The sequence below is a fragment of the Amphiura filiformis genome, chromosome 5, assembly GCF_039555335.1.
Source record: "Amphiura filiformis chromosome 5, Afil_fr2py, whole genome shotgun sequence".
Lineage (NCBI taxonomy): Eukaryota > Metazoa > Echinodermata > Ophiuroidea > Amphilepidida > Amphiuridae > Amphiura > Amphiura filiformis.
In genome coordinates, this window is record NC_092632.1 from 37243647 (window position 1) to 37271100 (window position 27454).

The 27454-nt window shown below is 35.9% G+C and overlaps 1 protein-coding gene across 2 annotated transcripts; it reads right to left on the reverse strand.

Annotated features, from left to right (window-relative positions):
* Window positions 1-64: 64 nt before the first annotated feature.
* LOC140153077 (AP-4 complex subunit mu-1-like) lies at window positions 65-26498 on the reverse strand. Of its 2 annotated transcripts, none has more exons than XM_072175692.1 (14): window positions 26370-26498; window positions 23130-23323; window positions 22221-22306; window positions 21384-21490; window positions 18711-18807; window positions 18027-18146; window positions 17106-17177; window positions 16814-16885; window positions 16490-16556; window positions 15998-16158; window positions 4486-4577; window positions 3200-3298; window positions 2444-2561; window positions 65-1532 (listed from the first exon to the last, which is right to left on the reverse strand). In XM_072175692.1, exons 2-14 carry the CDS (start codon window positions 23185-23187, stop codon window positions 1335-1337), a joined length of 1347 nt encoding a protein of 448 aa, XP_072031793.1. In that variant the 5' UTR covers window positions 23188-23323; window positions 26370-26498; the 3' UTR covers window positions 65-1334. The 2 variants fall into 2 exon arrangements, with proteins under 2 accessions (XP_072031793.1, XP_072031792.1); XM_072175691.1 differs by having other exon boundaries at window positions 26358-26482.
* Window positions 26499-27454: the final 956 nt, after the last annotated feature.

Consider the following 27454-nt stretch of genomic DNA (forward strand, 5'->3'; position numbering starts at 1 on the left):
TTATATCAGATGATATTTTAGTGAAATAAAATGTGTACAAGAAAGAAACAATAAGAAACAATACTCTTTTATTTCATTCTTTATTTTGATGTCATATTATGATTCTCATCATGGAAAACAAAATGAAGACAGTAAATTGAATACATCAATACAAAATCCTGCACCCAAGTCCATACTTTGTGCCAAATTGAGTTAACGCTTGGGCAATTGTTGCTTATATACATAGGCCTATCACATGTATAAAAGTTGAACCCAAATCCACCTTCTATGTGCATCTATTGAGCATGTGAAATCCAGCATGTATGTATACCCAGCATGTATGATACTCAATTGTTTTTTAGTTTTCTCAACATCACTTTCCATGGACTTGGGCGAGTTATGTATTCAGGTATTCAATTGGTAGTGTAAAGCATGATCATTACATTGCCCTTTGTTCCAGTTTTCTAGATGACATGACACTACTTTATGATGGCAAGCAAATGGCATCTAATGATGACAGGTAGTTGTGTGATACATGGCTTGCTTCATAAAATATTGTGATTATTTTGTTTTACGAAGTCACACCTGGTTGTGCTTGGTCACAATACAATGGCTCATTGTGTAAGAAAAGATGCAGCTTTGAAAGTTACACTCTCATATGCAGAAACAAGCATGTGAATAGGTCAAGCCTACTACATTTTTGAGAGATGAATGGACCCTTTATCTACATGTACACTAAGCACAGAAGGTAACATTTCACACACAAGTTTTTATCAGAAATTTAAAAGAGTTTCACAGATGCTATTGCTTTGCAGGGTAAGAAATTTGGCGTGAATCAGAGAATCGATTCTCGTCATAAACAGATTTGTGTGAATCAAAGTTGATTCCCGCAAACTTTTGTAGTTTACACAGAAGTTGATTTGCGAGAATCAAATGATTCCCGCAAATTTATTTTGCAAGAATCAAGATTAATTCTCGCACTGTGAAACAAAATTCTGACCCTGCTTTGTCCAGTGTATTTTGAATCATGTCACTTGGTGCAATGCAATTTGATCCTCCAAGTTAAACCCATATGAATTATGAAAGAACTGCTTTAATTTTTTCAACTGTTCCTCATTTATTGCCAATTTTTTCATTGCGAAATACCTACTGGTAATTTTAATGGCTTATCCTTCAGTTTTAAGCAATGTATACACAATTTTGATATTTTTGTAATCTTGCCGGGATCACTGAATGGGCCTTCAATCATGATTAAGCTGCAGTCTTGCTCAGAAATATTGGATAGGCCTATCTGCTGCTGTACATATCTGCCATAAAATTGTTGAATTAGATATAATTGAAGGTGTTGTTTCGTATCACCTAAGTCGTACAACATACGAGTCACTTAATGATACATAACGTACCCATCTGTATGGAACGTAAGAGTTATGTCTGTCAAATACTTTCAGGTATTTGATTTGTAGATGCGAGCATACAAAGTCTTTGATTTCAAAATCCAGATTGGCTGGTCCTACTTCTAGTCTGCTGGATGTGGTTAAGTTGTTTAGAGTGAGCTGTGAAGAGAAACAAAAATCAAACTCAATGTTTAAATAGTTTAGCAAGGGTGAAAATAAAAAATGGTGAACCAGGGGTTCCTTTTTACACAAAATGGCCCCTGCTTCACTTCATTCAACATGGAACCAGGGGCCACTTCTAATCAACAAGGGACCAATCTGGATATACATGATATATGTTCATCATGCATGAATTTTTGGGTATAGTGACCAGGGGCCAGTTTATGAAGAAAAGTGTTTCTGGTCAGCTTAAATTTAGATGGGACCAGGGGCCATGTCAGGGTTTCTGGGGGCTAAACGGCTCCCGTCTCCCACTTATTTTCACCCTTGTAGTCTAGATCCATCTATCTTTGAAACATGCAAATAATTTTGTGTGTGTAGACCAGATTTGTTCCTGAAAATCACCTTTGAGTCCAAAGAATTACTTCTGTTGGATTTTTCTTTTGACCAGTAATAATTTGGCATTAGATCCCCTGTCAAAATATACTAGACTAAAAGTCGGAAATAAAAAAAACTAGTTTGCATCTGATGATTTTGTCATTCAAGCTCGTGCACAGCCTGTGATTGGTTAGTATCACGTAAGTAGGGCGGTGCCTTTGTTGGTTATGCGATATTAACTAATCATAGGGAATTTGATTGACAGGATCATAAGACACAAACTGGTTTCTGCTTTTATTATAATGTACTGGATTTTGAAATGATATCTGTTTAAACTAAACTGAAGAGCCAGAAAATGCTACCTGAACCCCGGGCCTGAACCTGCTGCACACATCCTCATACTCACATTTCAAATAAGAACCGCACCCCAAAATGAATTATTTATAGTTGAAAAAGAAAGCATAAAAGGCACTTTTAGTCTCCGGGCCCCCACTAATAAAAGGAAATTTTGACTGGTAACTGAAATTACTCACTCTGAGTCTAGCCGTAGTATCAGTACCTCCTGCAATCTTCTTGATGGCCCAGATGGTCTGTCTCTCACTAGCTTTGTACTCAATGGATTGCCCACTGCCTTGGATACTAGGAATAACACTTCAAAAGAAAACAGAGAAATTTGTATTAGACAAATTTAAGAGGAATATGAAGCGGGTACCAGGAGTCATTTTTCTAAACAAGTGGCTACTGGTTCACAAGGATTTTAAGTGAACCAGTTGAGGTCAATCAGGAGCCATGCAGTCAGTGTCAAACTGGATATTTTTGTGCTATATTTATTTTTATGTGCTTTTTATGTTACAAGGTGCTACCGTGAAAATAACAACATGTAAATATATTCCTTTACTATACGGGATTACGGGTCAATATACCGTATTTCGTCAAATAAACGCCCCCGGGGGCGTTACATTTTCCAAACGGGGGGCGTTTATTCAAGGTCAATTTTAGAATGATAATTCCCTTTAAAATCACGCTAAAATGACGAACTATGAACTAGAAACACTGACTTCTGGTTCACTTCTGGGTTTCCAATCCAGATTATCGACCATGTGTGCAACTTGGTAAGCTTACTACACAAGATAGCATGGAAATATCGGCATTTTTGAAACATCCTGGTTGAAAAAAGTGGTGGGGGCGTTTATTTGAGGGGGGCGCCTATTTGACGAAATACGGTAATGAATCACAAATTCTAAAACGGGGAAACAGTTAAAAAATGTCTACTTTACCATAAAACTTACTCGGTTGTTGCTTTTGGCACTGGTATTGAAATGGCTACATTGACAGCACTACGTGATTTGGGCAAATCACAACGTAGGTGAAACTGAATATCTAGAGCTCTGTAATCAATCAATAAATATATATAATTCAATTAATTAATCATGCAACTTTTTACTATGCAATAAGCCAAGAAATTACAGAAAACATTTACGAGAGTAATTTAGAATTGTGCAGAACTCTACATTTTTGGAAATCAGCATCTTCTGCAAGTCTGGTCAGGAATTCCCAATCATTTTGAAATTGTCATTTGGCCAATTTTTTAGCTCATGTCACAAAGTAAATGGGATCGAGTCAGCTGAATATCACTAGAGTCAGTTGCTTCCTTTTAGCCTCAAGTCACTAGTCATGACTCATTACAACTAAAGTTACATTTTGCTCCCAACAACAAAATTCATTCCATTTCTCAATTATTTTGTAAAACTTAAGTGGAATACTGAGCATTTTGTGCAAAGTGCTGAGCTTTGGTTTAGGCCAAAAAAAGATTGTTTGCTTGTCCTCCACTGACCGGCCCTAATCTGGAAAATCTGGATAAAAGGGTTTTTTTTGTTTTACTGTACAAAATGAATACCGACCCTTATTTTGGAAATTCCAGAAAAAGGTTTTTTTCTTTCAATATTTTTGACATCCTGAAAAGTTTTTTTTCACAGTTTCTACACACTTCTAAACTGTTTTACAACATGAAGTAGAGAAATATCCAAATTCACAACTATTTGCCTATTTATTAAGCTAATTAAAGGCATACAGTCATGGTTTGGCTATGACCTTTAAAAATAAAATTATATGATAAAAAATCCCGACCAAATTCTAAAAAAGTTATGGAGGACCAGAGCCGGATTTACCTTTTTGGGGGCCCTGGGCCCGGCCAAAATTTGGAGGCCCCAATCGCAGCGTGAGGAAGGCATGTGCACTCAAATGGTCAAGTTTTTATCTTCTATTATGACATTTGCGCGTGAAGCGCGCGAAAATTTTTCAATTTTATACTATTTTAGCCCAAATTGAAGCTGACCTTTGCTACATAACAGGCCATTTGCGCGCAATTTTTGGCCCAAAACATGGTGTTTTTCGGCTAAAATGGAAGATGCACACTGCAAAGGGCAATTTTGGGGGCCCCTAAAATTTGGGGGCCCTGGGCCCGGGCCCATCTGGCCCTATGGTAAATCCGGCCCTATGGAGGACAAGCAAACTATCTTTTTTTTTTTTTTTTTGGTTTTTGGCCTTACTGGTATGAAAATGGAAAATATCTTACTGTTTGTCAGCTACTTCTTCAATGGTGGCTGAAAGTTGAAATGGTAATGCACTAGGTAGCTCTCCGGATACACCATACTTCATGAATGTTACCTGGATATACAAGTAAACAGAGAAAAACATATGTGACCCCTTGGCACAAATGAGCCCTGAAGTCGCCAATCATCATTTTTGAGATATTCAACCAAACTATTCTGCTTGAAATTAGCTTTAAAATGATGTATATCATGTCTATAGTACTTGACATTTAAGTAGTGAAAAATCAATAAAACAGTCAATAAATCCTTTGTTTCCTATTGTTAAGTTCGATGGAGCATATCTCAATAGTGGCACTGGCGACATCCGGGCTCAGTTGTGCCGAGGGTCACATATGCTTAAATTTAGTGATGCACTTTGCAGTGTAATTACAATTTCAACAAGTTAAAAAAATGTGAGTGGACACTACGAATGAGCCATAAACTCGGCAAATTGTATTCTGAGATACATGTACAGTGCAAAATGTGCCGCAAGTCATATTCATAGGTGTCTCAATTAGGCGCGACATGTTTCTCATTTGATAGCATTTAAACCAATCAATAATCCTATTGCTGAAGAGGATAATGATCTTCTCCATAAAATCATTAAATAGCTCTAGTCTTTGTTTGCTTTGGCTAAATCCTGTTCAAGTGGTGCGTTACAATTGCATTGTATTTTAGATGGGTATATGTATACCCAACAATTAACAATGAGAGGACATTCCTGTCCCCCGTTGACTTGGGGATGATTTGAAATGACCGCCAATTATGACTTTATTACCAGCAAAGTGGGAAAAGAGACATATAGAACCGAAAAGGGTACCATTTTGTTGAAGGAGCAGAGTTCAACAAACCATAACCCCGCTTCTGGGTATCGTTTGAAGTCAAAAGATATACTATTTTAAAGCTTATGATATATATTTTCTAAACACGAAATAAAACAAAATTGACCGGGGGCCGAGTTTACGGCTGATTCGTAGTGTCTAGTCACAAATGTACAGATTGGATCATTTCTATCCCCTGGCTTTAGCCAGCCATGAAGGGGAATCTTGCGATAATGAATTCCTAATGTGTATAGATGTAGGTGTGTGTACATTCCATTTTGGTTAAGTTTGTCTTTTTTCCCACTATCTGCAGTGCAGATCCGCATAGGGTACAGTAAAGCAACTTGATAGGGGGTAGCATGGCCAGAGGGTCACAATCCAATTAGATTTTCATTGCAAAATATGCTAATGAAGTAACTGATTTGCATAATTTATGCCTATGAATATCTGGAGATCACCATGGGAAACATTGATGTAACTTGGTAGGGGAGAGCATGGTCAGAGGTTCTCAACCTGATTACGATTTTGAGCTATATTATACTAATAAAAGAAGCTGATTTGCATAATTGATGCGTATTAGTTGGGGATGTAAGCATAAAGAGGACCTAGTTTGTTAAGGAAATCTATTACTGGTTTGGCAGGGTCCCAAAATGAAAAAAAAATGTATTCTGAATACGAGGAATGTCCTTCTGATATCAAATAATTTTGATGGTTTTTTTTTACTCTTGCAATATAATACAAATTATTAAAATTGACATTTTTTTATATATAACGGTCCTCGAAGTAAACTTAGTAATCCAATGATATGTACTTAAAGTGTATGTAGCTGGGAGGAAAAGCTGTTTTTTGACCTTTCGTATTGAAGATGTACATTGTTTCCCCAAAGACCTAATTAATTTCAATTTTTTGCCACAAAAATGACCTCCTAAAATATCATTCGGTAATGACTTTGGAGCCTTATTTAGTATTCCAATATCGAAATTAAACAAAAACATCCTGATCAAAGTCGACACATTCATTGTTTACTTTCTTTACTTAAAGGAGGATTTCGTGATCCTAGCATCCTCTTTTTATGACATTTTTCAGTACATATCCACGAAAAAAGCCTATTCCCAAAATTTCAGTTGATTCCGATTTTGCGTTTGCGAGTTATGCATGATTATGTGTATTACACTGCTCCATAGACAATGCGTTGTAATTTCGTTCTGGTGCACCAGAACGAAATTCAAATTTCACGATATCTTTGCAAAAGCGAATTAATCTGCAAGAAATATTTTGTACATAAACATTATGTAGCCAGAGGTTTCCAGTGATATAAAAATCTCAACTTTTTTGAGAAAAGTGGGGGATGAGGCTGTGGATCACGAAATGCCCTTTAAGCCAATTGTGTTTCTCAAAATATAATATTATCAGGTGCAAATATTGATATAATATGTGATCATAATAATGTGTCTAGTTCCTGCACCTGTATGAGTTAATTTCAAAATTAGTTGAACTTAAAAGTTCAAAGTTCAACTCATTTTTGAGAGATTATGTAATCAGATAACACATATTATAGACACAGAAACTGCTTTAAAAAAAAAGGATATATCGGATGAGTACATTTCACTTCAATTCAACTTGCAACAAAACGTTGAAAAGATGAACAAAGTCTAGTCAAATGAAGCTATTTAGAGCAGAGAATCGTGAGTGAGTCAACCGAAAATCATAGATGAAAAAGCAGTGTAATTGTTCGTCAAAACGGGAAAGCTCACACAAAAACATTGGACTAAACTGAATGAAAGGTATATTGCCTAGACCATGGTGTGACAATTTATTATAGCTTAATTGAAAGTAGTGTTAAAAGGATTGGGCTATTCAGTTGAAATCCACACTACCCCTGTGGAAGATTTTGGAAATATCTTCCACAGGGGAGTATGTTTTTCAAATGTAACTGGTCAGCATTAATCATTTTGAAACCCATACTCCCCCTGTATTATGTCTTTACCTGTATCTTCCACAACTGGAGTGAGTATTTCAAATGGAAGTTACCCAATTGTCTATTCTAATCAAAACTCATACTCCCTCTGTGGAAGACTTAAAGCTAAATCTTCCACAGGGGTAGTGTGTATTTTAAATAACTTCAGGTTTGTATGCCACAATAAAATTGTTTGTTTTGAGTTCTAATTCATGTATAATTATTATGTGCCGCAACAATTGTTAACCTTATGGATTTTAAATTTGAGGATTTTTTTATGAAAAAACCCACATTATTGTGTCGCCCGAACAAATCAAGGGTTCTGAACCAGAAAGCCTTGACACTGCATGCATTAACAGAACAGTGCATGCATTTAAAGGCTACGCAACCTTCAGCAGAAAATTGCCTTTCAAAAAGGCATGGGGATTGGGGAATCAATTGGCACATTATGCGATTCCATTTATCACATTTGTTTTCATTGAATTACAGATCGATACTTTGATAGTATACCTGGGAGTGAATTGTGGAAAGGGAAAATGCTTCAGTACAACAATTTGCAAACTTGATAGAAATGACCGGTTGAATTCCATCAAAGCCAAGAGAGCGAAACGAACTAATCTGTTGATAGCTTCATCTACTACATTGCAAGTAACCTTGCCATTTTAGAGTTACTGACGAAATGGTCAAACCATAGTGGTCAAACTGAACTCAAAGCCTCACTCAACAACTGACAGTTACTTAAAACAAACAAGCAAACCGATTTTTTTAAAAACTGTTGTGATTTATACAGTGCTACGGCTACGCACAGGCACAACGCCTAGACATTGATCCACAAGCCTCAACATACTTTACAGGTTGTCGCTGACCACTACGGCCCCATATCATTCCATAATCCAATAAATAACAACACATGGACTTGCAGCTAAGAAGTGCACACCCTAGGCATTCCACAATATAGACCTTCACAGCCAGGATCAGCTCCCCGATTTTGGTACAGCTTACAACGACACAATTAGCAGTAAGTTCCTTGTCCAGGGGAATTCAAGCTAACTGAATTTTACACGAGTGCGTACTAACCACCACCAGGGTTCGGACCCACAACCTCTCGATAAAATGAAGCAAACTCGCCCTCCAGTTTGGAAGCTGATGCTCTACTTACTTCTTGCATATTTTACTTATAAGCTCATAGTGTCACTGAAATTGTTCTGGGATGAGAGCCATCAAAGTCATGTAAATGCAGATCATTCACAGGATGGCAGATCAATACTCCAGATGCAAATATATCACCGTGAGTTCTCTTCCAATAACTCGTTCATGATGCCAGAGACCACATCAGTACCAGTTGACCCTAGAATCATTGTACTTGTTCTTTCCGAAAAAGAAAATGTTCAAAGAAGATCTTTCATACGGAGAACTTTTGACAAACAAAACGGAGTGGCAGTTCTTATGAAAAATGTATTTGTAATAGAAAATTCTTCTGAACAAAGAAGCAATGGTGATACTGATAAGGATGATGTCATTCTAGCCTGGAAACATTACAGTGATCAAAAACTGGGAGAAAAAGATCAAATTGTATGTGGGATTCAGTGGGTTGTAGATAATTATCCCAATGTAAGCTTTGTTTTTATTGTAAGAGATAACATGTATGTGAATTATCCACTACTAGGTGAGCGAATAATGAATGGCGGGAAATATGATGATATGGGAAGTTTATGGATTGGAAATGTGCATGCAAAATTAGCCGATAGTCATATGAAGTTTTGGTATTCCTTTTATGATGATAGTTTTGGAACATATGATTATTACCGACCATTTCCAAAATATTGTCTGTTAGATAATGGGTTCGTTCTTAGTGGTAGTGCAGCAAAGTATTTAAATGAATGGACAAAAAAGTGCAAAACGTACCATTCTGATTATTGTTACAATATTCCTGTCGGAGATATTTTGATTGGGTTTGCTGCAATGAAGGGTAATTGGTCTATAATAGAAGATCATCAAATCATACCGCCACCATATTATGATTCCAGTTGTGTGTGTGCTTTTAAAAATCAAACAATAACAGCTGGTTTTGATTTGAATGAAATGTGGGAGATGGCGCTAGGTGACGTTAGAAATTTTAAGAAGAGATTTTCAAGAGTATGCCAAGATCAAGATTTCAGTGTATGGGGGAATTACGTCTCCAATAAAGATTATTTTAATAAAACACTAAATAGAGTGGTCAACCCCCGTGGTGCGTGTTTAGACAAAGATGGGAAAAAATTATCCAACCTGACCTTGATCATGTTAGTTTACTCCCATCCGGAAAATTTCAATCGGAGGGAAGGTATACGAAATACATGGGCAAAACATAAACAGGTAGGCGATGATGAGATACAGGTGCTTTTTGTTGTAGGAAAAGCCAGGTATCGGCTCGTTGAAATAGAGGCTCGTAGTTATAAAGATATCATACTTGGCGACATAGGGGATTTTTTAAAACAACAGACTTTGAAGCTTGTACTAGGTTTCAAATGGGTCACACAAAATTGCAACCATGCAAAATATTTTTACAAAGGGCATGATGACATGTTTGTCAATATTGAAAATCTATTGCGTGAACTTAAAAAAGAACACGGACATAGTGTTAATATGGATCAACTTTACATGGGTTCTTTTATTAAGAAGGGGGAGGTGGTATCATATCCATACGATTCTGATTATTATGTTTCATCGAACAGGAATATCCCCATATAATAATTCTGGAAAGGTTCTTTCGCCATATTTTTGCTCAGGGCGTAGCTATGTGATATCAAATGGTTTAATACCTAAAATGTATAAAGAAAGTATTTCTACACAATTGATCCCATTAGATGATGTTTACCAAGGAATAATAGCTCTACATTTGGGGTTGCGTGACCCATTACATCATCATGGCTTTAAAACCAATGGAGGGGATTATGATTCTTGCAGTCTGCAAAATGATGTGCTAACATTCCGTGGATATTATGATGAGCATAGCATCGATAATATGTGGAAAACGTTCAAATCACCCTGCATCAATGATAGCCAGGTAGATTTGCATGACTAACCATTTTTGAGGTGTATATAGAACATAGTAAAACAATTATAGAATGTTTATGAGTACAATAGTAAGAATATTTTCATGAGGTGAAATATGGACTATGCCGAGTTGAATGGAACAGTTCATATTTCACCGAATGAAAATATATTTTCCATTGAACAAATAAAAACCATTCAATACTTGTTTTATATAATAAGGGCTCATATTGAAATTCCCTTACAGGAAGGTGTGCGCCATCCTGCAGCTTTCCTGTGCTAGCCTTCTTTTGTTAAAATTCTGGGCAGGGTGTATCACTGATGCATATAATCCATCCGTTTTATGACCAAGCTTTCCTGAGGCGCGCGCTTAGCGAATGGAATCCTGCCTTCTTTCTGTGTGAAAACTTGGTAGGGTATTTCAATATATATTCCTTTTCTTCCACTTAATTTTATACAAAATAAATTTAAAAATATATAAACTATATTTATTTTAGAAGCGATACCCACACTTATAATTGGCGAGTCAAGGTGGTCACCATACATGCTATATGCACACGCATGTCACTGTTGCCGTGGTAGTTATGCATGAGTGCAAAATTAACTATTGCACTTGCAGAGCACAATAGTCGGTTTCTAAAAATAGCAAAAATAATCAATAGTAATTGACCAATCAAATGACAAGAATCTTTGGATGAGCGGATGAGTTTTATAAATAGAATGAGAATTTAAAGAACATTTTATACCAATATAAGCCTAGGATTACAATCACTACATTATGTTTGTGTGCACAAATATTCTTGCAGATTTGATCGTTTGACAAAGGTATCATCCAATTTGTATTTTTGGAGTGTCAACAGGTGAGCAACAAAATTAATTACAACACAGTGACCTATTTTATGAGCACTGTATTACATATGATTATGTGTGAATCGCAATGGCAAAGTCTGAATAAACAAATTCAGGAAATAAGCCTTTTCCATGGATAGGCCGATCTTTTGAATTATACCCTAAAAGGGATGCTAAAATCACAAAATGCCCCTTTAAAACAAATGTATGTCAATTATGGCAGCTATATTGAGTTTGTTTTTGCAGATATTATACACTGTTAAGGGATCTGGAATAAGCGTTTTGAGCGTTTCTACAGTATTTTTTGTGGGACATGAGAGCACCACAGACGTATCGAATTGCATTCTGAATACGAAGAATGTCTTTCTGATATCAAATAATTTTCATTTTTTGAAATTCACAATATAATACAAATTTTGATGACAAATTATTAAAATTTGATATTTTTCACATCTTCAATACGAAAGGTCAAAATTTTCAATTGATCATCGGCTTTTCATCCCACCTACATGCACTTTAAGTATAAATCATCAGATTTATAAAGTTTACTTCCAGTACTGTTAAATATCAAAAATATCAATTTTTAATAATCATTTGCCATAAAATGTGTATTAAATTGCAAATTTCAAAAAAATCAAAATTATTTGATATCAGAAGGACATTCTTCGTATTCAGAATGCAATTCGATATGTCTGATGTGCTCTAATGTCCCACAATAAATACTGTCCAAACGTTCATACCTCATCCCTTAAATCCATTTTTGAGTTTTTTAATTTAAACAGCAACTTGTTCATTTTTTTAATCAAAATTTCAGACACAGGATTTTTTTTAATTTGCCTCCAAAATTGGGTTTCAGCTGCATAAAAATCAAAAACTTATTGAAATTTCCATTTGTAGATTGTAAAGGCAATACAAAAATATACTAGACTTAGCTGTGGTCTAAGACCACGAACACAGCCGTGTTGTGACCCCTTAATCACCTTTGACCCCAAAATATATGAAAACCCCATAGACATTGGCTAATGTCAATGCACGTGTCGACGTGGCATCACTTTGCTATGCTTTATGTGGCAGAAGGGGCATTTTGAAGGTATATCGTTTTATACCGGAAGTGACCCCTTACTGACCTTTGACCCCAAATGTGTATACACCATATAGACACTGTGTTATAACAATGCCTGTGTGCAAGTGGCGTCATTGTCCTACGTAATTTGTGGAAGAAGAAGCATTTTAAAGGTATTTCGTTTTATACTGGAAATGACCTCTTAATGATCTTTGACCCCAAATAAAATAATACCACATATAAACTGGGTAACCATAATGCATGTGTGAACATACCGTTACTGTGCTACGTTTTTCTTAGCTAATAGAAAATTTTGAAGGTATTTCATTTTATACGGAAGTGACCCTTAATGACCTTTGACCCCAAATCTGTGTACACCCCATAGACACTGGGTAATAACAATGCATGTGTGCAAGTGGCGTCACTGTCCTACATAATCTGTGGAAGAAGATGCATTTTAAAGGTATTTCATTTTATACCGGAAGTGACCCTTAATGAGATTTGACCCCAAATAAAAAAATACCACATATACATTGAGTGACTGCAGATCATATGTGAACATACCGTTACTGTCCCATGTTTAACTTAGCTAATAGAAATTTTTGAAGGTATTTCGTTTTATACCGGAAGTGACCCCTTAATGACCTTTGACCTCAAATCTGTGTACACCCCATAGACACTGGGTAATAACAATGTATGTGTGCAAGTGGCGTCTCTGTCCTACATTATTTGTGGAAGAAGATGCATTTTAAAGATATTTCTTTTTTAACCCGAAGGTGACCCCTTAATGAGCTTTGACCCCAAATAAAAAAAATACCACATATACATTGGGTGACTGCAGATCATATGTGAACATACCGTTACTGGCCCATGTTTTACTGATCTAATAAAAAAATTTGAAGGTTTTTCGTTTTATACCGGAAGTGGCCCCTTAATGACCTTTGACCTCAAATCTGTGTACACCCCATAGACACTGGTAATGACAATGCTGCGTGTGCAAGTGGCATCATTGCCCCACGTTATATGTGGCAGAAGATGCATTTTTAGTTGAAATCACGTTTTTGACCCCTATGACCCCTACGTGACCTTTGACCCCACAAGTTTCATGTGACATGTAGGGGCACGGTCAGTGATCATTGTGACCAAGTTAGGTCAAAATCGATGTAAGCATGTGAGTGCTAGAGCAAATGTAATGGTTGACAGAAAGAAGAAGAAGAAGAAGAAGAAAGAACCTGTAAGAAAAAAGACACAGCCGTGACTAACGTCACGGCTGTGTAAATAAAAAACAAACAAACAAAAAACCCACAAAATTGCTGGTAGACCAGCTGTCAGGAATGTTTTATAGATGTCTGTGTTAGTCTGTTTGAAACAAACTGAATTTAAAAAAATAGACATGTGATGTAAAAAAAAAAAATAGTAAAAAACCTAGACAATTGCTGGCAGCCCAGTTGCCTGCAGTTTTCTGCATTTTATAAAACTGAAATATAACAGTATACCTGCTTTTCTTTCCTACTAGCAAATTGAATAAGTATTGAAGGGTTTTGTTTTAATAAGAAATTTTATATTGTACTAATACTCCAGATGTTTTATGTAAATTTTGAAATTCAATACACCACAACAAAACGATGAAGAATATACTGTTGCCAGTGTTGTATATTAGCAGAGGGCGGCCAAAATGAAGGGGCGGATTTTGTTCTTGTAACTCCAGGGCCGAGTGATACTCCATACATTTCATGTCAAGAAGTATTCACTCACCAAGTATTCATTATTCAATGTGTTAACCTTTGGGTACAATACAACTGCCAGGGAGACCTTGCGGTTTACGAACCACTGTATTTTTGAACTTCTTAACGAGTGTTGTCATCATTACACTTAAATACCCATGGATTAATCTATAGCATGTATTTTTTTCAATTTACACTCCATATTTTGGTACAGTTCAGATTTCCTTCAACTACCCATTAGTAAGAATCAAAATATTTTCACAATTATATTTTGCTATATATTTTGCAGATCACCTGTTTTCCTAGTGTACAGCTGCCTATACTTTGCATGCGCATATTTTGGGGGGGCTTTAGGGGCACCAGCCCCCCGGGGTAAAAGCAGAGGCGGCCAAAATGAAGGGGCGGAAGAAGGAGAAAAAAAAACAAAGGGGAGGCAAAAAGAATTAGTAAATAAAAAAGGGCGGAAAAATTTGATAAAGCCTAAAAAATTTTTTTAAATGGTACTATACAATCAAAATGAGCTGCTTTTAGGGCGCTAGCGCCTGAAACCCCTTTTTTTTTTTTTTTTTAATTGGGTCAACCTTTTTGGGCTGTTGAGGAAGTGGCGGCAAAATTGAATTTTCTTCAGCCCCCCGGGGTTGGGGCGGCCACGGTACGCCACTGCTTTGATCAGCTTGTAATAGGCGAGAATTATTCGGTTTTTGTTACTGCACGAGTCAATGAAGTCCCAACCTACACCTGTGTAATTTCACAAAAGTGCACATCAGTCACACAATAGTCAAAGTGCATTTTGCGTAAGTAAGTGCTGCACCCAGCTGTGTGTGCACTTTTTATATCAATCCACAATGTTATGTGTCCTGCCTATTACAAGCTGATCAGAGTATAGCTAAGCCTGCCCTGATAAAAGAAAGAAAGAAATACATTGATTAATCCAACCTCAGAACGATGATCATACACTGTGCTACCAGAACCACAAGGCCACACACTTTCAGAAAGTTGCTCATCACAACAGCCCTAATCATTTCATTCACCATTCCAGGATGTGAAATTCAAGAACAGGGCAAGCCCTAATCGACCTAAATTAACCATCACAGCCAGGTAGACCAGGACAATTAGCAGCAAGTTCTTTAATGTCCACAGGAATTTTAAGCCAGCTCAATATTTCCATGAGATAAGAACAGAAACTGATACTGTAGGGTCTCCAACTAAAACTGTCATATTGCACCAGAGTCACACACCTTACCGATTGAGATAACTGGACCATGCACTGGAAAACTATTAAGGCCCAGAGAAGATATCTTACACTTCCCACGATGCATTTCGTCTGTGTACTGATGAGTGATTTGATATTCAGTGCAACATGGGTCGACAGTGACAAGCAATACCTCAATTAAAACCTTAATGTACGATTTCCTTCAAATTTCAAATTTGTTCTTCTATACTCAAAATGCTGAAATAATACTAGTAATGATTGGCAGGAAGAGTTTTGTTTCTGTCCATTTTGAGCTGAAATAACAAGGTAAAGTGAAAGAAACTCTACTGCTTATTTTGGCCGTTTAACATGCAGTTCTATAGGAGGACATAAAGTCATATTATGATTAATTATGAATTATGACTTTATGTCGAACTTCCATTTAGGTGCAAGTTGGGACATGTGTTAACATTAAAAACATGCCAAAAAATCAGGTTTGAAAAAAATTAACAAATTTCATATTATAAGATCGCACATTATGACTTTAACAGAGCTCATTCAAATATTGCAGTTGTGGTATATCTTGTCACTCGACCCATGTTACACGAATAGCAGATCAATACAGGGAAGAAATGCATTGTGGGAAGTGTAAGATATCTTTACTATACCATTTGTGGGCAGTGAGGTCAGTGCCCATTTCATTAGGTGCTTCAAATTGCTAGCAGACGCTCAAAGCGCATTCGTCACCTGCACGCCCTTCAAGATGCTGCATAGATGTGGCACAAAACAGCTGCCTCAACACGTTGATGTCACTGCCACATCAGGATGAAAAATATTATATTATATTATCAACCTACCTGCCCTTCAGATGGATGGATGATAACTGTCCGCTTCTGGTCAAATTCTGTCAGATTGACACTAGGGTGAAAGTTGGCATGGTCTAGCCTCACACTGGAGCCATATCCTACTTGACTCGTTTTACCTATAACAAGATCGTCACTTAATCCTATTTGCAGTTCTGGGAAAACAAATCAAAATTTTACAAGATCTGAATTCTATTAAAGTGGAAGTCTGCAATAATGTTACAAAGATTCCTAGCAAAAATATGTACATTTGTAACTGACTTTAATTTTTTTTTTAATTTTAGACACCAAGACAGAAACAGTTTAACACCAGATTGCACCACAGCTTGCATAACTACATGAAATGAAACAGAATATCAAACAATAATGCATTTCATACAAATGGGAAATAAGGAATCAAAGTTCCTATTACAAACTACATAAAGACAATAACAAACACAATTTAAAATAACAAAATACTTTCCTGTGCCTGGTGTAAATTATTACCTGGGTTTCCAATGACAAAACTCTTCAGATTGATACAGCCATTGACCTCTCCCCTTATAACAGATCCCTGACAAAATAAAAGATAAATAATAACAATTAGTGGGTTTTTAGCAATACTTTTGGTTTAACATTGCACACAGGTAATAGAAATTGTCTCAATCACAAAAAAGCAAAGTGCATCAACAATCATAATGGTTGATTAATTGACTGCACAAAGTGTGAGTCCATACATATAAAAAATTAATACACTCCTGGCATTTTTGTAACATTCACTTTGATTGGTTCTAAGAGTGTATGAAAGATATAAAAACATACTTTACTTACATTAGCAGATATGAGTACTGTTAATTTTTCAATAACATCTAAGTATATCTCATTCTTGGCACCCCTGAAGAGCTGAGAAGGAAATACAAGTACATGTACATATGTACAGGTAAGTTCACAAACATACATAATATTACAAAAACTATCTATACTACTAAAATGATGAGCTTCATCTGTCCGGCTATACTTTCAATGCACTTTGATGTATGTATGGCCATGTATCTGTCATCTGGTGCATCTAGGCCATAGTTCATAAGCAAGATACAAATTCAACGTACTAACATCCACTCACCTGCCCTGATGGAGCCATTGGTATAGGTTTCTCTGCAGCAGCTCCAGGTGCAACATCCATATCAGATCCAAACTGAAACAGATTTGGGAAATATTTCTATAACAAGTTCTTTCAACATAAATATAAGGATTTATACCACATGACTTGTCAACAGGTATATGTGAAAAGGTCCAATTTTAGAATAAACAATTTTAACACTAACCAGCCTGAATGCTACAAAATGATACAGCACAACAAAATATACTACAGCATGAAGCCACTGTGAGCCCAAACATCCCATGTATATAATTGCGCAATTAAATGAGCACATATATATAGGCACAAAAAGGCTGGGCGCCAAGTTAACACACTTGACTTGCTATATCATGGGCAAGGAGCTCCAAACCTGAGGGGTAACTGGTTCAAAACCAGGCAGAAAAGACAAAGGCACCTTTGTTCTTCATCTTCTTCCCTCTCCCTCCGCCCACAAAACCAGTTAGGTGCGAGGCATAAAAATAAGTTTTGGAGTTAGGGTTTAAGATATATGATAAGGTTAACAATTCTGAAAAGTGTGTATACCATGTTTCCTCGAATAGTCACCCCCGGAGCCATTGCATAATCCAAAAGGGGGGGTGTTTATTAGAGGTCATTTTTAGAATGATAATTCCTGTAAAAACATTAGGTAGCTTAAAAATCACGCTGAAATGTCGAACTATGAACTTAGGAGCGATGACTTCCGGTTCACTTCCGCATTTACGACCAGATTTTGCTAATTACTGATGCCATTAGCGACCATGTGTGCACCTTGGTAAGCTTACTACACAAGATAGCATGGAAATATCAGCATTTTTAAACATCTTGGTTGGAAAAAGTAGGGGGGGGGGTAAGGGGGTGACTATTCGTGGAAATACGGTAGTTGTTATTCATGATATTGATTCTTACCAGTCCTGGGCCTAACCCCAGAATTCCTAGCATTGGTCTATCGGATCTCACTTGAGTCGGGTCACCTTGTACATATGGCTTCAAAGCTTTGGTAGATGTAGTCTGTACATAGCCATAGTCCTGCAAACAGATTGATGAAATAATTTAGTGGTTTAAACCTTTGATCACAACACAAAAATGTACGTGCCTGGAATTTTCAGTTGACACTTTGACTTTCATCAGCAGACTGGCAACCCAAATTAGAGGTCAGCGACCTTTTGGACACTTGAACCCAAAATAGGGTTACAGACTCTAGGTAGCTTGTATCGGTCCCCGTCTCTGTTCAGCGATGGCTGGTTCACTCTGATATAGATGGAAAGATTGATCAAATGTCAAGTTGATGAGGGAGTTGGTGTACACAGGAACAAGACCATGAACAGAGAGTAGGGGACATATTTCCCAAGTCACGTCTATGATCCTTTTTTAAAGAGTGGAAAAGAGACTAAGAAGTACTGGAAACAAGTTTCCCGGAAAAGTGGATCAGATGACCATATCAGTATACCTGATAATGTCCTCCGAAGTGAAGGACAAAATATTGAAGTGAGTAAAAAGCGGGGTAAAAAGTCACTTTGTATTGTCAAGCAAAATGGAAATATTTACACATTTTAATCTTTTGCAACAACTCACATCCATGTAAATACTTACAATAATTTCATCCACCAATTCATTGATCAAAGCAAAGTTGAGTTGTATTGATTCTTCTGTTAAAATGCCGCAATAGTCCTTCACTATGTTACTGAATCTGCAATATGGAAGTGGAAAAATAATTGTATGCCTTACTTGCATATAAACATGCAGCAATATACCTACAATCAAGTGCAAATTTGCTGGGACACTTTCATAGTTCAATGACCCTCCCCGCACCCCTAATTCAATGTTGTATACCAAACGCCTCATTTTTTAAATGGCCTATATTTTTGCTCCAACATTGGTTGGTGGGGAGGAGGGGATTCGAAATAGGTTGGAAACTATACAAATAAAATATCACATGGTGAACTTCATATGACCGGTTTTATTGAACAGAGGGCGCGAAATATGAACAAGTGTCCCAGGGAAATTTGCACTTGATTGTATTGAAGAAGACAAAAATAATCTATTACTTTCAGTAAAATTACCATAACTCGCAAACGCGTTGCTCGATTGACATGATTATTTCACTAATTTAAAACAAATAACATTGCGCATTTTTTGGTTACTTTAATTGTTATTTTTTGTCAAACTAAATATTTTTAGGTATCAAAACGCTGTAATATATGCATTATTTAAGGCATATTAACACATGATTGCTATTATAAGCGCATTATCTCATAATTCACTTTTAAAACAATTTAAAACTAATCAAAATTAAATCATATTGGAAATATAGAGTACAATCGGTTAAAAATACCTACTGAAATAACAAAAAAATCAAAACAAAACAATTGTTTCCCTTTAGTTCATTGGTAAATGTTAATGTAAATTGGCAACATAAAGGAAAAAAAAGAAAGAAAGAAAGAAAGAAAGAAAGAAAGAAAGAAAAGAAAGAAAAAAGAAAGAAAGAAAGAAAATTAGCATTACATGGATTCGAACTCGAGATCGAGAAGCAAGGCCAGTAACTATATGCCACCGGAGACTGATGACAATTGCACTCGATTTCAGCGTATTTAATCCTATCATTGCAATGCTACTGTATTGTGTTATTGAGCTTCGATCCAATGAATTCATTCATTAAAACTCATGTTTTGGTCAGTATTCAGCAGTCATTATCTAACGATATTTTGAATATACACGGTCACATTATACATACCTTCCTAACTTTGATATGTTTATTGGTAATTATTCCTCCATTTAAGCCAAATGAGCACGGTCTTCCATAATGTGAAATAAATATATATTACCTTTTAAGTTATATTATTCTGGTAGACCGTTATTGCGTCATTAGTTCTTGTTATCCTTGTTATAAATAAATTCGCATGAATAACAACAGCTCACCCATGGTGTAGTGGTTTGCTTACTGCCTTGTGATCATGAGGGCTACGGTTCGAAGCTCATTGTCGCCGATGTGTTTACTTTTAAATCCTGCTCTTTATCTCTTTTTTTATTTTTGAATACAATAATAAGCAATAATAAGCACATTTAAAATGTGTAATTGTATATACACTTTTTGGCATGGCATTGTTACGTTGAATTAGCGTGTCTGTGATGGGTAGTTGAAGGCCTATATTAAAGAGTTTAACGTGCATTCCGATAATAGCATTTGAAATAGGGTAATGAGTTTGAAAGATCACTGATGAGACAAACATCATGATTCTGTTCTATTTATTTCTATATTTTCTTAATTTCTTATTTGGATTGCTTTTATTATGTTTGTAAATTCTTCCAAAGGAGAATTTATATGTCCACTCTAATATAAGCAATCAATGTGTCAAATATTCCTTGAAAAATGCATGCATTGCAGGGTGTGATATTCAAAAAAATGTTTATTTTAATAAATTTTTTAAAAATTGGCTAAACATGTAATGCATAATGAAATTATCTTGACATCACTGAAAAAATTATGAAAATCGAGCAACGCATTCGAGAGTTATGGCGATTTTATTGATATTAATAGATTATTTTTTCGCATCCCCTATACAATCAAGTGCAAATTTGCTGGGACACTTTCATAGTTCAATGACCCTCCCCACACCCCTAATTCAATGTTGTATACCAAACGCCTCATTTTTTAAATGGCCTATATTTTTGCTCCAACATTGGTTGGTGGGGAGGAGGATTCGAAATAGGTTGGAAACTATACAAATAAAATATCACATGGTGAACTTCATATGACCGGTTTTATTGAACAGAGGCTGAAATATGAACAAGTGTCCCAGGGAAATTTGCACTTGATTGTAGTCAAAACAAACTGCTATATTAAACCACTCACACTTTATGGCACTGGCTGAAATATTTAGGTGGTACTATACCCCTGATAAATAAAAGTCATGTATATTATAGTTTCAAAAGTTATGTATATTATAGGGGCATGGAATCCAATTACTTTTGGAATCCAAGACAAGTGGTTCATTATACAAATGTTAAGAAATGAGGTACATTCTGGCGGTACCTCTTTTCTTATCATAAATAACATACCGCTTTTCTTGAGTCACTGAAATTCCAGTGTACATGTAGTAACTGAATTCCTTGCCACTATAACATACATTGTACATAACTTTTGTTACCAGCGTGTTATTATTTTTTGAGAAAAATGCAAAAATAGTCACAAATTCATCAAGGGGTATAGTACCACCTTAAATAATAAGAAGATACAATTTATAGCATTCAATAGCATTCACTTACCTTGCCAGGAGCTCCAAGTGAGTAAAAGGAGACACGTCTGATTTGGTTGTGCACACAAAGAATAAGTTAGCGCATTTTATATGAAGCATGTAAATGCCATTTGCTTCCTGTATAGAAAATGAAGAAACCAATACTTGATATCAAATACACACTTACTATTGGAACACAATACCATCATTTGAGACTTCTGAGTGTAGACTCAAATGAGAAAGATCTTTGTAGCACATGTCTGAGCTTGAGTTCATTCTTATGAGCTGTGATAACTTCGACTCAGGGTTTATGCTTGGAGAGGAGAGTTTATGAGGAGATGATCGATGAGGTACATGTACTATCCATAAGTAACCAATCAACCCAATAACACAGTCAAGACGCAAAGAATACATCATGGAGATTTTCATATCATCTTCATATATAATAATATCAATGTATCACGAACATTTATTTAATATGTGTAGACGTGAATCTTCAACATTCACTTCAGGCTATAAGTATATGACTGCTTTCTCTAAACCCGAATCAAAGAATGCTCCTTTTTCTTTCCCTCAAAACAATTTATATTATTCCAGGTCTTGTGCATTAGACGCATTAACATCTCAGTACGCCTGCATTATTTTGCAGAATTTTTGCAATTATTAACCTATGCAGCTGCAAAGGTTCTCAAGTGACATTTTTGGTGAAAACTGAGTTTGATGTATTACTTCTAGTAATCTACACACAAACATTTTACAAATTACAATAAAATAGCAACCTTTATAAAATGTAAACACAGTCCAAGACCAATCTTGTTTAAGTTGAAATTTGTAAATATGGCCCCTATTCACAACAAGCATTACTCACTATTACTGGTGGTAAATCTTGTCCTTTGCTTGATTTTAGTTTTTCTACAAACAACTCTCCTGCATCTTTGGGTCCATCTCCTCTGTCTATAAAACTGTTAAGGATTTGCAACAGATTTCAAGTGTGTAGTCAAGCCCTAATGGAGGAGGCTGATTTTGAAAAGTTATTTTTTTTAAGTTATAATTTCACAAAAAGTATGATAGAAAAAGTAATTACATACCCGGTACATTATTATTTTAAAGTATGGTACCTGATAGCCCTTGGTAGAAACCCTACTTTAGGCCCAGCAACCTTTTTTTTTCTAGGGTTTTCCATTTTCTGTTGAGACAAACCTTTTTTAGCCTACTTTTTTACCCTACTTGCATAAAAACATCTACGCTCTTGAGAGAATACAACGTCAAGCAGCAAGATTCTGCAAGAAAGTGTACACCCGCGAGAAAGGAATTGTTACCAACTTACTCCGGTAGCTTGATTGGGACACTCTCCAGTCAAGACGGCAAGCAAAGAAATTGACAACTCTTTACAAAATGGATAATGGGCTCATTGATATTAAATTAGACGACTACATACACCACACCACACGGTCATCGAGGGGACACAACAAGAAATTTTTCCAGCCAAGATGTAAGACCACCATCTACCACAAGTCATTCTTCCCATCAACCATCGTTAGCTGGAACCAGCTTCCTCCATCCGTTGCTGAGAGCCCTGACCTGAATACTTTCAAAGCAAACTTAGTTCAACACCTCAAACCAAAACTATAATTGCTGCAATCCAACCGCTGCGCAAGTTGGTGTGATGTATCCTCAAGATATTTTTGCCAGCATCGACTTCAGATTCATACATGTAGCCTAATGTAAGTTTTTCCTTTCTTGGTTTTTCTTTTAAATTTTAATATGAAAAGGATACAATCTTTGAAGATTAAGACATCTCCTCTTGAAGATAAGATGAAGAGTTGTGCTAGCATGATGATGTCTGTATGTTGTCCACACTACATGGCGGCTAACATCTTTGCATTCATGTGGAGTTGAAAGGTTGCTTTAGATTCACAAGTGATGTCCTTCCTTCAAGTCCAATGACACGTCATAGGGTAGAAACGATAGCTATATAATTGTACAAAATATACATTTTGTTATAGGCCTAAAATTATGTGCACAAAAATGTGTTTCTGTACATTACGCAAATCTTGGGATGTTACACACATATAATGTTGATTGCTAAATGGACCAATCTTTTGTCACCTTGAGAGTCATTTCTGTCACATAATGTGAAAACCCAAGTAGCAATATTTTAATGGTTTCTGCTTCTTTTTCTTGTACAATACTGGCCAACATCCCTATCGTGGAATCAAGCAGTCAGGTTTACTCTGCTTACTCCTATCACATCTTTTGTTCACCTGATCCTCGATTGATACATTGTGAAATAAAGCCTCTTTCATCATGGCAGTAGGGAAAAACAATGGCACAGAAGTGGAATGTAAACACTTAATTTCCATCACCGGCATCACTGTGTAAATGAATATGAATAGAGGAAATGCAACACTGGATTTGCAGATTGAAATCATTTGAAAATTATAGTTTTCGGCAAGGTTCTTCAACAGTCTGCCAATTTGGCACTGTTTAGATTATAGTGTAAACATGGGAGTGTTCTGATTAGCCAATTGAATTACATCATCACATCGGCACTTCATTTGCTGATCAAGCTAGACTCGCTGCTAGTCCTATATACGCTGTACCTATATGTGTATATTTAAGACTAGCACATACATGTACAAGCCAATTTGTATGTCTATCAGTTGTAGTAACTACAAATTTCGAACGTTTGATGACTTGTTCTGATGATTTGTAGGAAGTGCCATAGGGTGTCTCCAGTGTTAAATGTTTTCATTATAAATGTCGCAAAATATTTACATTGACAACAATTAACGACCTGTTTGACATATTCATACATTGCTCACCTGTGTTTTCATATCATATTTGTGACCGTACAGCACAAATGAGCCGTAAATGTCCTAAATTGTATTCTGAGTTAAAGTGTAAAATGTGCACAAAGGTCGTATTCATCGGTACCTCAAGTTGCTTCGACAAGTATCTCATTTAGATAGTCAAACACCTTTTAAAATTTAAACCAATCAATAATCCAATTCTTGAAGAGGATCCTTGGATGTTTCTATAGAATTCTTAATAGCTCTGGTCTTTGTTTGCTTTGGCTAAATCCTGTTCAAGTGGTGGGTTCAAATCAATGACCGCCAATTATGACTATTTGATATTTATTACCAGCAATGTGGAAAAAGAGACACATTATGTAGAAACGAAAAAGGTACCATTTTTGTTGAAGGAGCAAAACCATAACCCTGCTTCTGGATATCGTTTGAAGACAAATCATATACCATTTTAAAGCTTATGATATACATTTTCTAAACGCGAAATAAAACAAAATTGACCGGGGGAGGAATTTACGGCTCATTTGTTGTGTACATGTACGTTCACATTTTGTGGTGAAAAATGATTACGTGTAATTTGCAATCATTTGTAGAGCAAAGATTTCTCCATTCCGACAGCTAAGTACAGATATGATTGCATGTACACAGCACTTCTTGGGTCAGAGCCGGGAGTTTCAATAATTGGAACTGTATGTGTATGGGAAATACACACTTAATGATTTGCGCAGGTCAGATTTTGGTATGTACGGTATAAAAATTGGTACCCACCTTATTGTGTTTGCTAATAAGACTTAAATTGAAATACAATTAATGATCGAATGCATTTTAGTGTCCAAAAAGGCAGAAATTACCCTCAAACTGTAGTTGAGCGCACATTTTCATTCCCATGCATGCAAATGTAAAAAAGCATCTAGGCTAGATCAAGCTGCATAGCAACATGCAATATAGTTCTTTTTACATGATAATCAGGAAGAGCAGGTGGACACTGCTGAAGAACTTTGCCAAATACTATATAAATACTAACTTTAATTGAGAACAATTTCATTTTTTTCCTAGAAGCTACACCTATCGCACGGTCATCTCAAAAGGAGGTTCTACCCGCAAAGTGTGTGCTGTGTGTGCGTACGGCTATCAAACGCATGCTTTAATTAAGCTACGATGCTATAAAAACTGTAATCTGAGCCAGGTTTTTACGAGCTCAGCAGTGAAAATTCTCATCACGTAGTGAAAACTTCGGTCCGCGTTGGAGTTGGAAAATGTTCAACTTTTTCGCATCGCACTGCGATATCGCAGCCGAGCACACTTGTGATTGGCTGCTAGAAAATCAAGGTCGGTAAAATGACCTTAAAAGAGATGCAGACCCACATACTTTTCAAACATCGCAACATCGTGTAAATGTACAAATATGGTTATATGCATATCATTGACATTGTAGGTATCCTAGGTGAATTCAAATTTGCCATCAAATTGCATCGTTTTATATATCAAATTAAAGCCCTTGAGTAAACTAAGCCAAAACTGAAAACCTTTTTTTCATAGCACTTTTCGTAGCAAAGTTACATCTTGTCAAAGATTGACTTTCATCAAAAAGATTCAGCTAGCAAAATTCCCCAAAACGGCATTTCGGGGGTGTTTCTAGATCTTAGTCTCATGGCGATGGCAGCTTTTTTTAATGGAACTGCTATCAAAATCCTCTAAAATTCCATGTGCGACTTGATTATCACCATAAAAATCATATATTTGGGTCAAGTGAAGTATAGAAAACATATTTATGTAGGTTTCCTTCACCCACCTATTCTCGAAAAAAATTCAAATTTCTATGTAAATATGCATTGTGTTGGGGCCCCGGTCTCAAGCGAATTAAGCTGACTAGTAAATGTGTTAACTAAGGTTTGCCTAGGTTACCTAGACATTGTGCGATGCTGCGATGTTTGAAAAGCATCGCATCGAGCTGCATAAGCACTGTGCCCAAAAGCGTTCACGTCGTTTTATATCAATATACTGTGTTATGAGTCTTTTTTTTCCGCATAATAATAAAATTTATAAGCCGAACAAACTTTAGGAAAATGGTAAGCTTAAAAAATGTAAATAAATGCCAAAATGGCACAGACACAGTGCTGCATGCTGTGCATCCAATCCATGACATCTGTTTTATGACACAAAAGCATTATACATGCAAAATAGAATATACTGACCCTGATACTCACTGGCTACCAAAAAATCTCACGATTTGGTATCGAAAAAGGGGATTCTTGACCTTAGAAAATTATATTAAAATAATGTAAATGTTGATTTCGTTTTCACAATATTTAATTAGCGACAGCTCGTAGGACAAAACCAACCAAGCAAGCCTGAAAAGAACAATAGAAGAAACTGAAAAGTAAAACATAAAATAAAAAAATAATAAATACATAAATACATAAATAAATAAATAAATAAATAAATAAATAAATAAATAAATAAATAAATAAATAAATAAATAAATAAATAAATAAATAAATAAATAAATAAATAAATAAATAAATAAATAAATAAATAAATAAATAAATAAATAAATAAATAAATAAATAAATAAATAAATAAATAAATAATCAACATAGGCCTATCATCAATCAATCAATGACTCGAAACGAATTTTTAATTTTATGTGCCACATGAATGAATGAATGAATTGTTGAATGAATGAATTGTTGAAATGAATAAATGAACGAACGAATCTCACGCCAAATTATTACTGACCTGGTATGTAACAGAACAGCCTCGGAACCATAGACATATCGTTTGTCTGGGCTCGGAACAACGTTTGCCTTTAATTATGTTAAGACTAAAGGCAAGAAGAACTTTTTATAAGCTTAGGCCTATATAGATTCAGAAACTTTTAAAACAAGTGAAAAAAGTTGAAACTGAGGCTATAAAATCTATCAATCGACCAATTAATCAATCAATCAAGCAATCAATCAATCAATCAATCAAATTAATTCGTTAGTCCGCGCGGCGCTCCTCTCTCCTGACACAAGCGGCTAGGGAAGCGGCGGCCGGCAGGGGTAACCTTGTCAATCAAATACTTCATCTATGACTCTTTGTGATTAGTTTCTAGATTTCTGTCCAATTTTTCGAAGAGGACACATTTTAAGCTATTTTAAAGGGGGATTTTGTGATCCTAGCATGACTGCATCTTATTTTGATAATAGTATCCACGAAGAAAGCTTATTCCCAAAATTTAGTTGATTAGTCCGATTTTGCGTTTGCGAGTTATGCATGATTAGGGCCTATAGGTCTATGTGTATAACAC

Coding starts and splice junctions, on each gene's coding strand:
- LOC140153077 (XM_072175692.1), bottom strand. CDS start 23,187: ATGCTAGCACAACTCTTCATCTTATCTTCAAGAGGAGATGTCTTAATC. Junction 16,886..17,105: donor CAATGGCTCCATCAGGGCAG/GTGAGTGGATGT, acceptor TTTCCTTCTCAG/CTCTTCAGGGGTGCCAAGAA. Junction 3,299..4,485: donor GAAGAAGTAGCTGACAAACA/GTAAGATATTTT, acceptor GATTGATTACAG/AGCTCTAGATATTCAGTTTC.